Source organism: Monodelphis domestica, chromosome 4 (assembly GCF_027887165.1).
Source record: "Monodelphis domestica isolate mMonDom1 chromosome 4, mMonDom1.pri, whole genome shotgun sequence".
Classification (NCBI taxonomy): Eukaryota; Metazoa; Chordata; class Mammalia; order Didelphimorphia; family Didelphidae; genus Monodelphis; species Monodelphis domestica.
In genome coordinates, this window is record NC_077230.1 from 379,201,338 (window position 1) to 379,217,796 (window position 16,459).

At 50.1% G+C, this 16,459-nt stretch overlaps 1 protein-coding gene across 1 annotated transcript; it reads left to right on the forward strand.

The window, feature by feature from the left end:
* The first annotated feature begins 204 nt into the window (after positions 1-204).
* Positions 205-16,138, forward strand: KDF1 (keratinocyte differentiation factor 1). The gene is made up of 7 exons (XM_056795465.1): positions 205-337; positions 9,161-9,292; positions 9,589-9,662; positions 10,846-11,064; positions 11,367-12,477; positions 14,465-14,539; positions 15,302-16,138. The coding sequence occupies exons 5-7, from the start codon at positions 11,388-11,390 to the stop codon at positions 15,382-15,384; spliced, it is 1,248 nt and encodes a 415-aa protein (XP_056651443.1). The 5' UTR covers positions 205-337; positions 9,161-9,292; positions 9,589-9,662; positions 10,846-11,064; positions 11,367-11,387; the 3' UTR covers positions 15,385-16,138.
* Positions 16,139-16,459: the final 321 nt, after the last annotated feature.

Consider the following 16,459-nt stretch of genomic DNA (forward strand, 5'->3'; position numbering starts at 1 on the left):
AACAAATCAAAAAAACCCTCCCAGAGTCCGGCTGCCTGGAGGGATCCCGGCGCAGCTCCTTCCCCCAAGTTTTGGGGTTGGACGCACAGCATTAAGGGTGCACATGGTGCTCTGAACCAGGGTCAGAGCATTACCCGAAGGTGGGACTTGGGGCTAGAAAGGGGTGGGGCTGGGGGGTGCGGCCCGGCTCAGGTCGGGGGATGAGGCAAGGCTTCGCGAAGTTTGGAAGTGTGTCCCTAACGGCCGCCCATACTCAGCGTCCCGCGAGACGTTTACCTGGGCCCCAGGTAAGCTCAGAAGGAGGAGCTGTGCCGAGGCTGCTCACCTGGCGGGACAGGTAAGCGGGGCGCTGGCGGGGGGGCTTCCGGGACCAGCCCGAACTGGACTTACCTTACATGGACCTTACCTGACCGGACCCTCATGTCCCCCACTCACCTATGCCCCTCCCGGCAGCTGGAGCTATACCCGGGCCGCTCCTGGGAGCGCCGCTTCCGGGCCGGCCGGGTACTGGGGCTGAGGAGCGAAGCGGCCTGGGCACCCTGACCCGGCTGAGGACGTCTAGCCTGGCGCTGCCCAAGATCCCCCGAGTGAGGGTGGAGCTGGGACCCCAGGGAGTTCTGTGCTCCCCTGTGCCAGCCCGTGCCCCACCCTGTGCCTCCCCCTCCAGCAACTACAGCCTATGCTTCCCCCCTCCCGCAGCGCGAGTCTACCACGGAGACAGCGTGTGTACACCCCCCCATAGCGGCAAGTAGGTGTGCCTGCCACCCCGCAACTGCAGCCGGTGCACCCCCACCCGCAGCAACTGCCTATGTCCTCCCCACCCCCGCATCCAGCAACTGCCCAGTGGTTCTTCCCCCCACCCCCCACCCCGCACCCATCCATAGCCTGTGCCACCCCACCCAGTGACAACCTGTGTCACCTCGCACCTGCAACCTGTGCCTTTATTCAGCAACAGTGTGTGCCACCCTGCAGCTACGACCTGTGGGGGCGGAGTCCTAATTACAGTCAGTGCCCCTCCCATGAGAGTCTGTGGAGTGTCCCTTCCCCTCCATGCCAGCCTGTGTCTCCCCTAATCTGGCCATATCACAGAAGCCAAACTTTCTAGCTCCTACCCCTGCAGTCTCAGGCTGAACATTCGGTGAAGGGGCTTCCGGAGAAATTTAGAATAGAGACTGGGGATTTGGTGGGAGAGAGCACTAACGGAAGAGTCTGAGCCTCTGGCCTCCCAATGCATTTCAGACTTAGAAGACCAACCCTGGGGCCAAGGAGATGTGAACCGGGCAGCTCATCTGGGCTGGCTTCCTGTCCCTTTCTCTCTAGTTATGATGTTGAACAGGTTCCTGCCTAGCGTTTGTGTGGGTCCAGCTCCAGGGACAAGGGAAGCAGCAAAGAGGGGCCTTCTAGGCCAATAGACTTTAAACTGAGGAGGTTAAGGGGGACCCTTTTAGGTTCATCTAGCCCAGAGTGGGCTCTTGATGTGTGCTGACTGAGTGAGGGACACAAGAATGTCGGGGGTTTTTTTTGTTTTTGTTTTTTTTGATGGACACTGGTGAACTTGGATGAGAGTGGAAAGAAATAGAGCTAATGTTGGGGGAGAGAGGCAATAATGGTGGGGAAGGGGCAGTGAGCCCTCCTTCCTCACCCAGAGAGCTTGGAAATTTAATAATAACTTGCATAGTATTTTTAAATTTGCAAAGTTTTTTCCTCACAAAACCCTGTGAGGTAGGAAGTATAAGTATTATTCCATTTTATTGACTGGCAAACAGTCTTTGGAAGGCAAAGGGATTTGCTGACGATCACAAAATTAGTGTTAAAGGGAGGTGCCAGGTTCAGCAATAGCAAAACACAGTTATTGCCTTCCTCAGGAAGATATCAGGGCACAGTTGGGAAAGAGAGTCCCTGCACAGCAAAGGAAAGAACCTTGGAAATGGGATTCAAGAGATCTGGGTTCTAGCTCTGATGTACCAGTTGTGTGCCTTTGGCCAAATCACAGAATGGGAGAAATCTGTTTCTTTTTATTTCCTTCTTTCTTCCCATTATCCACACCTAAGGAAATAGGAGCTATTATATAGCATTTGGGAAGTACTAATGCCAGCTCTGAAAGGTCTCAACCTGTTTGAAAGGAACCATACCAGTCTAGAGAGTGAAGCACTATGAGGTGGCATACAAAGGGCAGGGACAGGGGCAAGGGAGAGGCCTTCCCAATCAATCAACAATTTTATTTAGCTCCTAGGAATACAAAAGCAAAAGTGAAATAGTTTCTGCCTTGGAGAATTTCACTTTTTATGGGAGAGAGTATGTGTGTCTGTATGGGATGTCCCCAAAGCCTTAGGGCAGTTTTAAGCTTTAATAGGCTTTACAATGATTGTAGGGACTAGCCCTGTCACCATTATGTGAAGGAGGAGCCCCTGGATGCAGAAGTCCTCTCTCTCCGTGAGTCAGGTGCCTTCTCTGCATCTTAGCCCCAAAGCCTCATGTCCCGCAGTCAGTATGTCTCATAGGTGTAAGAAAATTGAAGAAATCGACAGGGCTCGAGTCCAGGGCTAAGACTAGCTCTATCTCCTTTGCAATGATGCCTTTGGTATCTGTAAAACTTATTTTTTTAAAATAGAGGACCCAAAAGTCCAGCAACAAGCCCCAAGATTTTAATGTTAAATTGTGGGCATGAGTTTAAGCTGGGGACAAGGAGAAGTATCAGAAATGACTTTGTGTAAAAGGTGGTACCTAGTCTGAAGGAAACCAGTGATTCCAATAGGTTTCAGTGACAAGAAGTCCATTGTTAGCATTCAGAAGAACCACCACAAAGGCAAGGAACTTCTCTGTTGGTAACTGCAAGAAGGCCAAAAGAACTGGACCAGAGGAGGAGGACAGATGGGAGCCAAAGCAGGGCCTGGGGCTTAGGACCCCAGACAAACCAACATCTCTGCCTCTTTACAGTCGCAGATTTGGGGCAAAGCTGAGATAGCAAACCAGTAAGAAAAGGAAAGTGACCTTTCTTTCAACCAACTAACCATTATTTGTAGAAGCAACTGGTTAGGGAGGGAGAAGATAATGGGAGATGAGGAGATTGCCTAGAGAAGTGGACCCTAGGCTTCTGGTTGGGAGAAGGGGGTTATAGAAATCAGACCATCAATAAATAAGTAAGGTGTCATCTTAGCCTAGAGTTTATCACCTGAGGAGTCTGGGGTTCCTCCCTGGAAGGGAACAAGGACTGTATTTACAGCCAGAGCCCAACTCTCCCCTGTTCTGTGTTTGTAGCCTTGTACTTAGGTTTAGGGGGGGATAAGAAATGGAGGAAGGAAGGAAGGTAATCCCCACCCTAGGATGAAGGCGGAGGTAGAGCCCATGAATTCAGGACCCCCCTCCCAACCTAAGGAAGGCACCTTTAATGTTTAGGGGCACAGATGGCCTCAGGTTATGGTGCATGAAGAATAATAATAGTAGTATTTACATTGCACTTTAAAGTTTGCAAAACTTTTTATAATTATCTTGTTTGATGTTGGGAGAGAAATGCTACTCTTATTGCCATTTATATATGAGAAAACTGAGGCAGACAGCAGTTAAGTGACTTGTGCCTGAAGCTAGATTTGAATTCAGGTATTCCTAACATCAGATCAAACTGCAGCCACCTAAATAAGGTAATCTTTGGGAAGACCCAGCCTATACTGAAGGAATGGGAAAGACAGTTGAAATTCAGTTGCTTTTATGATCATCCCTTGAAAAGGCAGTATGATATAGTGACTATAACACTGGACCTGGAGTTAGGAAGTAGATGTTCTTATTCATTCATTTCAGTTATGTCCAATTCTTTGTGACCCTATTTGGGTTTTTATTGGCAGAAAAAATGGAGTCATTTGCCATTTCTTTCTCCAGTTCATTTGACAAATGAAGAAACTGAGGAAAACAGGATGAAGTGACTTGTCCAGGGTCACATAGCTAAGAAGTGTCTGAATCCAGATTTGAACTCAGGTCTTCCTGATTCTAGTACCAGCAACTCTATCCACTGTGCCATCTGGGAGTTGGGAAGATCTGGATTCAAATTCCTCTTCAGGTTTTTATTAGATGAGTGAACAAGGCAATTAGGTGGGTCAGTGGACAGCGTGATAGACATATAAGGAAGACTTGAGTTAAAATTCTTCCTGACTGAGGCTATTGCAAGGATTTAACAAGAGGCTGTTTCTGAAGTGCTTAGCATATGGTATATGTTTAATAAATGTTTCCTCTCTCTGCAAATTTTTTTATCTATAAAATGGAGATAATACTTAGTATACCTCCCTGAAAGTGTCATTGTGAGGATTAAATGAGATAATACATATGGAGTGCTTTGCAAAGCACCCTGTCTAATGGTCAGGTGATAACAATGGACTCTACTGCCCCAACCCTCCCCCCTCCACCGTCCATGGCTACCCAAGTGTGGTAGGAAAAATAGGTCTGGGCATGGGCTGGATGGGCATCTGCCCTGGAGCCAGGAGTCTGGCATGGTCCTGCTGCCCTGTTCTGAATGAGCCCCAATTTAGTTGATGACTAGCATCTGGGATCTTGTTTGTGTTGTCATTTCACATTGGCTCAGAAGCTGGTGGAGAATAAGACCAAAGACATAAATCATGAGGCTGGATGATGGTCGAGAAGGAGCTGGTGAGCATGAGAGAGTTGACATTGGGAGGCAGCATTTGATTTCGATGTGTAACGGACTCTGTATTTCCCCCAGAACCAAGCACAGAACTCTGTCCCCAGATTTAGAATTGTAAAGGATCTTAAAATGATCATCTAGTCTAGTTGATCAGTTTTATAGAGGAGGAAACTGAGGCCTAGGAAGGTTATCAAGGGACTTGCCTAAAGTGACAGCAGACAATAAATGAAAGATGAGCAGCAAGGTGGAGAAGTCCATATCATCCATAAGTCCATAAAGAAGAGGCATGATTGGGTACATGCCATCCTGTTGGAGGTGTTGGAGGGGAAGGGAACATGGACATAGTAGAGAGCATGCCAGGCTTGGAGTTGTTTTCTCATTTCAGTTGTGTCCATCTCTTCATGACCTTATTTGGGGTTTTCTTGGCAAAGATACTGACGTGGTTTGCCATTTCCTCCTCCAGCTCATTTGACAGATGAGGAGAATAAAACAAGAAGGGTTAAGTGACTTGCCCAGGGTCACACCAGCTAGGAAGCTTCTAAGGTTAGATTTGAATTCATGAAGAGGAGTCTTTCTGACACCAGACCAGCACTGTGTCCACTGAGCCACCTAGCTGCATCCAAGGCAAACATAGGCTAAGCGACTCTCCAGGGTCAAACAGTAGAGATCTGAGGTTGCATTTTGTAATTAAACCTCCCTGTCTCCAGACCCAGCACTCTATCCATGGTGCCACCTGCTTGCCTTATAGATGCTTGTTAATTGACATACAGGGGATGGAAATTAGTCTAGCTGGGCTGGGACATAGATTTCTGGCAGGGAAATAACATGAGATTGGATGAGGAAGTTGGGTAGCACCAGATTAAGGGAGGGCTTTGAATGGTTAGACTAAAGATTTTTAATTTGATTCAGTAGGCAATAGGGAGGAAAGATTTTGATCAGAGGAGGTAACATGATGAGATCCATGTTTAAAGCTGTTTGTTGTTGTTATCCACTTGTTTCTGTCATGCCCCACTCTTCACAATCCCATTTGGAATTCCCTTAGCAAAGATCCTGGAGTGGTTCCTATTCATTTTATAGAGGAGAAAACTGAGGTAAACGGGGTTAAATGACTTGCCCAGGGTCATGTGGCTATTAAGTGTCCGAGGCCAAATTTGAACTCAGATCTTCCTAACACCAGGCCCAGGGCTCTATCCACTGTCCCACCTACCAATCAGCCATGTTCTCTAAGCAAATGTAACTAACTCATACACTTTAACTTAGTAAAATGCTTTCACATCATCCTCTCACTTGATATTCAAGACACTTCTGTGAAGGTCTGGCAGTTGCTGTACATCTATTTATTGTATGTCCATTTTATAGATGAGGGAACCAAAGCCCAGGAGGGAGTGACTTGCTTGGCCTTATTGGGATCACCAATAGTGATCTTAGTCTAAGTGACCTTGGATCCCAAGTCTGGACCATTTGTCCTTTTTTCTACATTTGTTTGAATAAGTGCATTCTCTGCCCCAACCCCTTTCAACCATCCATCTCTACCCACAAATGAAGAAAATCACAAAAGGAGCTGAAGTCCAGGGAATCCCAGTTTGGGGATCTCATCTATCCCACTGGTCAGAACTCTAGGATCCTTTTGTGAGCTAACGTCTCATCAGCTGAAAAGACCCTTAAAAATTAGGACAAGAAGGAACTTCAGAACATGGAAGGTCACCATTGGGAAGGTCTTCAGAACACAGAATTGGAACATGGAATGTCAGAGTTGAGAGCAGCCTCAGCACACCAAATGTTAGACAGGAAAAGATAACGATAATAGACAAGACACAATGATGGCTCACGCTGATACAGCACTTTAAAGTTTCTCCCAACAATACCATGAGCTGGAGGGTAAACATTGTGCTCATCTTAAAATTGAGAAATCAACTCAGAGAGTCTTGTCTCAAGTCACATAGCATGTTTGTGGCAGAGCCAGTAAGGACTCATTTCATGACGGAGGCTACTGCCTCGTTGGTGAATGGTAGATGAGGTTTTCTGGCCTCCTCCCAAAGACACAGCCTTCCTGGCCATTCTTTCCAGCACTGGCTGCCTCTCCACTCATTCCCAACTGGAATACTCCTTGTCTGCCACTGCCACTTCCAGATTCTCCCTCCTACCATCGCTCAGTTACTTCTCCTTTGAATTTCACTCAGTCCATACACCCTCTGTCAAAATTCTTGTAGCTGTTGACTACCAGCCTCCAGGACGTTTCTGTTCTTTATCTACTGAGTTTATTGCCTGGCTTCTCCCCAACTTCTATCCTCATACTTAGAGCACCCCAATATACATATTGACTCTTCTTCAGACATCTTAACTCACATTTCTTCAATTTACTCACATCGCATGATTTTCTCTTCACTCCACATCAGCCATACACAAATCTGGTCAAATCCGTGGGCTCATCATCACTCACAAATATATCACTTCTATATTCACGAACTCTGAAATTCCCTTATTTGACCTTAATCTATTGTTATTCCACTTCTCCGCTCCGCCTTGCAACTCCAAATCCTGTTCTTCCACAGTTACCTGCAATCCCTCAGTCCCTCAGTTCTTCCCAGGCCATCACCCCTGCACTAACGACAGCCTCCTCCCTTCTTCATCTTGACCAACCCCTTGGTAATCCAGTTCAACTCTACACTCTCCTCTTGAGGCCCTTGCTCCCTGTTTTATCACTGATCTTACCCTGTCAAGCCTCCGCTTTGGATCACTCCCAGACTGCTTTGGAACTGTTACTTTGTATTGATTCTAAAACAGAAGGTAAAGTAGGACCATACACATATAGTTATATAGTATATATGCTATATAACAGCAAAGTGACTCCACCTGAGATTATGTATCATAAATTTTTTTTTTAATTCTTTACCTGCATTAACTGTCATCCCATATCTCTTCTCCCTCTGTGACTAACCTTCTTGAGAAAGTCATCTACAATAGGTGCTCCCCCCACCCTTCCTTTCCTTTAATTTTCTCAACTCTGCAATCTGCCTTCCAAACCCACTGCACTGGAACTGCTCTCTCCAAAATGAGCCATTTGTCAGTCGTCCCTTCCAATTTCTCTGCAGCCTTTGACACTGGCGATCGCTGTCTCTTCCTGGATGCTCTACTCTGCGATATTCAGTGTACTATTGTGTATTGTATTCCATGTGTCACACAGATTTGTTCTGAGGATGACTCCTAGCCAGAGTCCTTCGTCACACCCAGTGAACCATTGATGTTAGAGTCCTCAGCCCATCTTCCTTATCCCTCTTCCACCAGGTGATCTCATCGGGTGTCCTGGATTTAATGATCATCTCTATGCAAATGACTTTCAAATCTGCTCATCCAGTGTGCCCTTTCTCCTCTAGTCTCAGATCTCTAGCTGCCTATTGGACATCTCAAACTGGACAGTCTTCTAGACATCTTAAACCCAACATGTCCCAAACAGAGCTCATCTTTCCCCCCACACCCTTCCTTCTAATTTTCCTGTTACTGTTGAAGGTAGCACATCCTCCCAGTCACCCAGGCTTGCAACAAAGGTATCATCCTCAACTCCTGACTCTGCCCCTACATTCCATATTCAGTTTGTTGCCAAAGCCTATTGTTGTTACTTTTGTAACATCTCTTGCAGGGAAGACTTCCTGGAGGAAGTGTGTATCATTAGAGACAGCAAGAGTTTGACAACGGCTCAAAGAAAAGTGGGGAGAGGAAGACCATGCTGGCATAGAGAACAGAGTCAGGAAAGGCACAAGAAAGAGAAAATGCAGGGCAAGTTCATTCTGGAGCCAACAAGGAGTCCAATTTGGCTAGAGTCCAATTCCATGGCAGGGAGTCATTTGAAATACAGATTTTTGAGGGCTTTGAATGCCAAGTAAGGGCTTCTGCTTCTCCAGCAAAGGAGAAACAACAGAAATTTTGAAGCAAAAATCACATAACTATATCTATGCAAAAAGAGGGATTATTCTGGCATGATAAAGGATGGGGTGGGGGCTTGGGGAGGAACAAAGATAAGATGCTCCATTAGGAGGCTTTCAGCAGTCTGGGCAGTTGATAATGGCAAGCTAGGGAGTGTTGTAGCAGTGGCAGAGGCCACAGGGAGTGTGCAGATGTGGCACTGGAATATATTAGCAAGAACCCTGGGCTTGGGGTAAGAAGAGCACCCCAGCTCTGTCTTTTACTAAGTAAAAATCTTAGTCACTTTTCCCCATCTGGGCCTGTGTTTCTTCATCTGTAAAATGCAATCTTGTCCAGGGGGTCATCTGAGTTTTTAATATTCAAGGAGTCTGCTTCTAGTAAGTCCTCAGTAAGATTCTGGTATCCTTCCCAGATCTTCTAAAAGATTTTGGGTCTCTTGTCTAGGTCTCTTGTAGTGTCGCAGGGGTGAACTCCCCGCCTTTCATGGGGAGGAGGAGGAGAAGGTCTATACTTTTCTCTCTAGGTCCATTTGGTCCATAGACCTGTACAATTATATTTTCTGCCAATGACCAGCTCATCTGACCCTTTCACTCCCCCCTCCCAATTCAGGGTGCTGTGGGGGAACCCAAGGAAGCCTTGGGCCAGGATTGTGATCAGAAAACAGAAGGTTGAGAAGCTGGGAGCCAAGTCAAGAGGATGTAGGTCCCACAACAGTGTGAACCTAAAGAAAGAGGCATTGAGGTCAGTCTGGGAAAGTTTCTTGAAGGGGGGTGGAGTCCTCTGTCCCCCAAGGCAGTGTTTGGGTTTGTTTTTTTGTTGGTTTTTTTGCCTCTTTTCTCTCTTAACCCCAGTGTTATTTCCTTGTACGTCCTACTAAGGTAAATGATGCCTAATCTCTGGGGTGTTGTATACCAATCCTGCTCATGGATTGATGGAAAGGAGAGGGAAGGGCAGCCTAGTGAGGGAATGGTTCCAGCAATGGTATAAGTTTGTGATCATAAGCATTTGTTTTGTTGGAATTTGTATGGTGTGTGCAGAAGACAGCAAGGAGCCCAGCCTGGCCATAGCATGAAGAACATAAAGGAGAGCAGAGAAAGATAAGACTGCAAAGGTGGGTTGGGGTCAGATGGTGGAAGGCCTTGGAGGCCAAGCTATGGAGTGGGGGCTCAGAGCTAAAGCCTGAGGGGAATGGCCGTAAGGTCACGAGTGGCAAGGCAGTGATATTGAATGAAAGGTTGTCTTGGCTTGCCTTAGGTGGATGAAGGAGGTCAGGGAACCACTTACAAGGTTCTTTGAGATCATTCAGGAAAGAGAAAAGGAGGAAGAGGGCCTGGGTGAGAGTTGGGGACTAGAGCACTGGAGAAGAAAGGTACCCTAGAAAGAGAGAACCAGAAAGATCTGGCAACCATCTGGGATGTGGGAGGGCAAAAGAGGGCAGGGGGTTAAAGTTGTCTCTGAAGTATCCAGCCCAGGGACCCGGGAGGATGGTCAGAGCCAAGGGGAAAGGCTAGGAAATCTGGAAGATCAGGGTTTGGGGGAGAAAGCACATGAGTTGTTTGAGGTGCTCTCAAAGGGAAGGGGAAAGGAATAGGAATTTATATAGCACCTGCTATGTGCCAAGCACTTTTATAACTAGTATCTCATTTGAAACAGAATTTCATTATCATATAGTTGAGGTATAATATAATAATCAAATGCAATTATAGTTGAAATATAATAAACTAATTAATTTAGGTCAGTGGATAGAGAGCCAGGCCTGGGAGATGGGAGGTTCTAGTTCAAATCTGGCTTCAGATACTTCTAGCTATGTGACCCTGGGCAAGTCACTTAACCCCAATTGACTAGCTCTTGGAACCAATACTGAGTATTGATTCTAAGACTGATGGTGAAGGTTAAAAAAAAAAAGATATGCCCTTTTTTAAAGCAGTTGGAGATACGGTTGGAGCTGTCATTTGGGCAGACCCTGGATTATACAGCTGAAGCCATAGGCATGGAGAGGGGAGGGAGGGAGGGAAGAGGGAGGCTTGGCAGGAGGGACAGGCCGAGCTCTCATGACATGTTCCTGACACCTCAGAAGGGAGTCAGAGCGCGCCAGTGGGAGGGGCAGGCCCTGCCTAGCCTCCGTGACTAGTGAATGCATCATCCCCTTGGGCCTGGGTGGCGGAGCCCTTGGGAGCCTGATTGTGCTTAGGCTGGGAGCTCCCTGGGGGAGCAGGTAGGGTGGGAGGAGGGCAGAGGACGAGGCTCTCCAGGCTGCTTTGAAAATGAGGAATTTGTTGTTGGCTCCTGAGCAGGGTGTGTGTGAGAGAGGCTGCCATGGGCAGGCCCCAGGCTGGGCAGACTTACCAGCCAACCTTTCGGAGCTCCAGAGGAAGAGAAGACTGGGAGGGGAGAGAGTGTGGAGGAAGCTCGACCTCGCTCTCCAGGTGACCACAGGCAGGGTGGTAAGGCCGCTCCTGCCCGGGCCCATCCCTGCTACCACCATTGGTGGCCACAGAAGGAACTGGGCAGAGGTAATAACTCCCAACCCCCCCCCCAGCCCTATTTTCTTGGCCCAATTTGGGGGTCAGGGGAGGCCTAGGCCACTGGCCTGGTTGCTTTTCTGGGTCTCGGGGTCTCCTGACTTTGTGGCCCTTGGGGAAGGAGTTGGGGGAGGTGGGAGGTGGCTGGCTCAGAATTATCTCCAGAGCAAATCCTTGTCCTTCCCACCTCCCAGGACAAGGATTCCCAAGCAGGGGAGGGCACGGGGGGAAGGGCAGGAGTTTGGGGGAGTCACATCAGATTTCCTCCCACTGCCCCCCACCCTCACCCGCAGGCACCTGTAATGCGGTGAGCCATGCCTGGCCGGCGTTCCGGACACCCTCGCCCGCTGTCCTGCCCTCCTCGGCCAGGCCAGGCCGCCCCGTGGGAGCGACCACCGGGCGTCCCTCCCCAAGAGGTTTGCCTTGAGGTGTATAATGCAGCTACGCCCCACGTCAAGCCGAGCCACCGGGGGGGCCAGCCAGCCACCCCCCGATGGGTCCGCCGGCCCAACCCCAAGGACCCCGGGGCCCGAGAGTCGGAGAGCATCACCTTCATCTCAGGCTCAGCCGAGGCGCCCCCGGACGCCACAGCCTGCTGCCTCCCCCGGCCGTGGGTGTGGAACCTGTGCAAGGCTGTGTTCTGTTTCCGGCGCTGCCGGGCCTGCTATCAGCGCTGCGGGGGCTGCGTGCGCAGCTGCGAGGCCTGCCTCCCCTCGCTGGGCCCTCCGGAGAGCTTTCCCGAGGAGGGCTGGAGCAAGGAGCACAACGGCGGCCCGCCCCCCAACAGCCCGGCCGTGGCCCCCCCCAGCCGGCGTGTGGGGGAGAGGCTGAAGCCCACCACCGGCAGCAGCTTCAGCTACCCTGACGTCAAGCTGAAGGGCATCCCCGTGTACAGGTATCGGGGCGGGCCGGCCCCATCCTCCGACGCCGACTCCTGCTACAAGGAGCCGCCGGCCGAGCCGCCGCTCCGGTACAGCCTCCCCGGGACGCTGGGCGGGAGTCCCCGCAGCTCGGAGGAGTATTACTCCTTCCACGAGTCGGACCTCGACCTGCCCGAACTGAGCGGCGGCTCCATGAGCAGCCGGGAGATCGACGTGCTCATCTTCAAGAAGCTGACGGAGCTGTTCAGCATGCACCAGATCGACGAGCTGGCCAAGTGCACCTCGGACACGGTGTTCCTGGAGAAGACCAACAAGATCTCCGACCTCATCAGCAGCATCACCCAGGACTACCACCTAGACGAGCAGGACGCCGAGTGCCGCCTGGTCCGCGGCATCATCCGGATCAGCACTCGCAAGAGCCGCAGCCGGCCGGCCCCCGGGACCTGCGAGAGCCGCCTGAGCCGAGGGCCCGCTCCCGACAGCGGCACCGACACCATGCTGGCCTCGGTCCTCAGCCAGGAAGGTACGCCCTCCCTCCCCACTCCCCGCTTTCTTTCTGTCCGCATTAACTTGGGCCAGTCACTTTCGGAGTGTGTCCTCTACTGTAAGATGAGTCCGGACTCCAGGGCCGCCGCCGTCCCTTGTGGCTGGCTCTCCGGCACTCGAGCACCGTGCTAGAGCGGGGAGAGGTAAGAAAGAGACTCATCTTGCCCTCATGGAGCTCAAGCTCTGGGAAGAGAATCACGCAAACAGATGGGCCTTCGACACACTCTTGTGTCTAGTCCGTCAGGGAGGCGTGAAGCGCTGGGGGGAGGAGGAACAGAGCTCTCCCCCAAGCTGGGCATCTCAGAGGGCTTCCTGAGGGGGTGGAGGTGGCTTTGTGTAACGGGCAGAAAGGAAGAGAGAGCTCCAGGCAGAGGGAGGCCCCGGGCCAGGCTCTAGCCCTGGGTTTGGGGGAGTAGCAAATAGATGGTAGAATTGGGTGGTACCAGACAGGGTGGGCAGCTGGGTCTCCGACACCAGGCCAAAGAGATGCTGGAAATCACCGAGCCCAAGAGGGACGTGGTTTGTCTGTGCAGAAGCATGGACGGAGAAAGGGAAGAGTGAAGGCAGTTACACATACACCTGGCCTCCCCCACGTTTTTTATTTTTAATAAAACCCTTCACTTCTGTCTTAGCTTCAATACTGTGAATAAGTTCCAAGGCAGAAGAGTGGCAAGGGCCAGGCAGTTGGGGTTTAGTGACTTGTCCAAGGTCGCCCAGCGAGGATGTCTGGGGCTGGGTGTGAGCCCCTCCCCACTTCTCAGGTGTCCTAGGCAGTTGGTGCCTTTTCAAGTGAAACAAAGGATTAGAAAGGCGTTAAAAACTGAATAGACTCCCCCTTTCCCTGCCATATATTTAGAGCTAGAAGGACCTCAGAAGCTATCTAGTACAATCTCCTCCCCTCATTAGATAGCAGAGGAAACTGAGGCCTAGATAGCATTTACCCAAGGTTAAAACAGGTAATAGCAGAATCTGGATTTGAACCCAGATCTGTAAAGCCAACTTTCTTCCATTGTCCCTCAAGGGAAGTAGATACAAGAATCCCACCTCCCTTCCCTTCACCCCCCTGTAATTGAGATTCTCCTCTTTAGAGGAGATGTAGGTAAAGAGCATAGGACATCAGAAGCCCTAGATTTAACTTCTGGCTGTACCACAAATCACTTGCCCTTTCCTTGGCTCTTTCCTCTGCTAGAAAATAAGGACATGCGAGCTCCAGAGCTCGTCTTTGGGTTCTCGGGTCTCTTTCAGCTCCGAAAATCTAGGCTTCTTCCCTTCTTTCACTAGTGATAACAATTCCTTAGGCGTGTCTTAGAGCTTACAAAGGCCAATGTTGGACTCTTCTAATAGCCAAAGGCAGGTATTACATTATCCCCATTTGACAGGTGGCCCAAATCAGTTCTTCAAGGCGAACCAGAGTTCTTGACTCTCCAAGCTGTTCTGCCTTGGTATCATTCTGGTGCTGCTCTAGCCTTGGCCCCTCTACTTAATCCCTACTAGCTTGGTCTAGATTAAGTGGAAATGGCCCAGGCTCCTGACTGGCACATCTGGGTGGGACCCCAGGGTCCCCAAATGGGAAGGAACCCCAGAGGCCATTGAGTGCAGTTGGCAGCTACATGAGAATGTCCTTAGCACGCCACAAACTGCCCATTGCACTTTGGGAGAGCCCTGATAATTGGACAGGTTCCTGACATGAAGCCTGAAATGACCTCCTCTGCACCTCCTACTCAAGGGTTCCTGGTTCTGTTCTCAGCAGGTCTAGTCCTTCTTCCCTATTCTAGATACTGGGGTCAGAGAATAAGGAAACTGTTAGCTTTCCCCCAAGGGTAGACTTTTAAGTCAAACATGCCCTGGGACTTTCCTTGTCTGCCTTTAAAGGTAGAAAGGAAGCTGAGGGAAGATTGGGAGGGCACACCCAAGCCTGGTGGAAAGTTCTGGAGATGGAGACGCCCTATCATTCCTTTTCTCAGATATGAATGTGCAGATCTCCCAGGAAACGACATCAGATGCCATCGCCCGGAGACTGAGGCCCTATGGAACTTCAGGTCTGGCTCTCCCAGGGGATTGGTGGGGGGGTCCAGGGGCGCTGACAGGTAGGGAAGAGAGCCCCTAGCGATCGGTCCCTTCAGGCTGGGGCCTGGCAGAGAGCCAGGTCTAAATTCTGAGGTAGGAAAGGCAAGGCACTCCTAGAAGAGGAGAAAGTGTCAGCTTTGGAGTCCAAAGACCAGGGTTTTAATCCCAGTTCTGCTCCCCTACTACCCATCCAGCTTTGTCTAAGCTACGGATGCCCTGAGCCCATTTCCTCATCTATAAAATGAGGGAGTCCAACTAGATGACCTCTTAGATCCTATCGGGTCCTACCATCTTGAGCCCCAGGGATTGGGTGATCTCTTAATGTTCTTCCCATCTTATAAAAGGACTTTTTGCCACATCAATAGCCTTGATCATACCGGCTCAGACTAGGTCCTGTCCATAGGCCAACAGGAAAATTATTTGAAGGGATGGGACATCCAGAGTCTAGTTAGATCCAGCCTTGCCTGCATTCATCCTGAGAGAGGAGCCTGAGACCCCATTAAGTCCTCATGACCATGCCATGAAAGAGGAAGACAGGCATTAGGCTTCCCATTTTGCAGATTGGGAAAATGAACCCCAGGGAGAAGGAGCATTCAGTGGATGAGATCCTAAGAGCTTCTGCTTGCTTTGTCACCTATTTGGTCTGGGGGGAAAATGGGAAGAAAGCCAGGTAGCCATAGGCACTGAGGTCAACTCTGGTGGCTGAATCTCACCCTCCTTCCTTCCCTCCTTAGGTTACCCGCCAAGCCACGACTCCTCCTTCCAGGGAACGGAAACAGACTCCTCAGGAGCACCCTTGCTCCAGGTGTACTGCTAGCCCCTGCCCCAACCCTCTGGGGCCTCCTGGGACTGCAGGCAGGACAGACAGGCCCCATGAACAATTCCCTTTACCCCTTCCAGTGGGCCACCTTCTGAGCAGTTCTGGGGGCAGGGGCTCACACCCTAATGCCAGGCTGCAGGCTCTAAATGGAAATGCCTTTGGGGCACCTCCACCACCCCTCTGTTGGTGTACCTTCTCTATACCCCCTTTCCCAGGCCTAATGTTACTTTCTTAGTGCCCAGTTTCAGGGCTTTCCTCCTGATTACCAAAGGCTTTTCCCACCAGATCTTAAGGGGAGGGGTCTATGGGTCCCCTCCCCCAGATACCTAGGGCCCTGCTGGCTTCAAGGGCTTTATGCCTGGCTTATGGATGGATGGATGGGTGTTTTCTTTCATTTCATCCTCAAGGGCTTCTTATCCTCATAACACATTAGGGTTGACTTGCCTTTATTTACCAAGGGCTTGGGTTTTTGTTTCCCCCCCTACTTTTGACTTCCTGGCTCTCCTTCAATGAAGCAGGAGATGCCTCCTCTAATCCCAGCCCTCCCCAGCCTTTTGGGGTTATGGATTCATTTGGGATTGTGCAGCTATGGCTATTGGACTTTGAGAAGTTGTAGTATACCAGACACCCATTGGTTCCCCTCAACCCTGGCTACCTACTCCAACTGGGTCCTTTTACAACCTAAACCGTAATTGTTTGAGATGCTCATTCGTTTATCAATAAGAATGCTGACTGACTTGTTTCCACCAAACTGGAGTCCTCAGATCTCTGGTTGCGTCCCCCTGGGCTTCAGAGGAAGGAAGATACTTGCTTGTGGTCAGGGCTGCTGTACACCCTGGAGGCTAGGTTAGCCGATTCCCCGGGCCCTGGGGCTTGCTGGGAGACCATCAAGGTTGAACCCCAAGGTGAGAGAGACCTCTGGTGGGGGCTAAGGTCACCTGAAGGAACCACCTGTTCCAGTGTGGCCTTGGGGAAACCTGGCCAGCACTGCCTGACCCACACTGGCACACCTTTCCCTTCAGGCAAAAAAACTCAGGGACTTGGAGCAAGTTAGTAATATGAAATACCCCAA

What these genes read in the sequence shown, in the direction of transcription:
- KDF1 (XM_056795465.1), top strand. Translation starts at nt 11,388, where the DNA reads ATGCCTGGCCGGCGTTCCGGACACCCTCGCCCGCTGTCCTGCCCTCCT. An exon ending in CTCGGTCCTCAGCCAGGAAG is followed by an intron (nt 12,478 to 14,464) that starts GTACGCCCTCCC and finishes TCCTTTTCTCAG; the next exon opens with ATATGAATGTGCAGATCTCC. An exon ending in GAGGCCCTATGGAACTTCAG is followed by an intron (nt 14,540 to 15,301) that starts GTCTGGCTCTCC and finishes TTCCCTCCTTAG; the next exon opens with GTTACCCGCCAAGCCACGAC.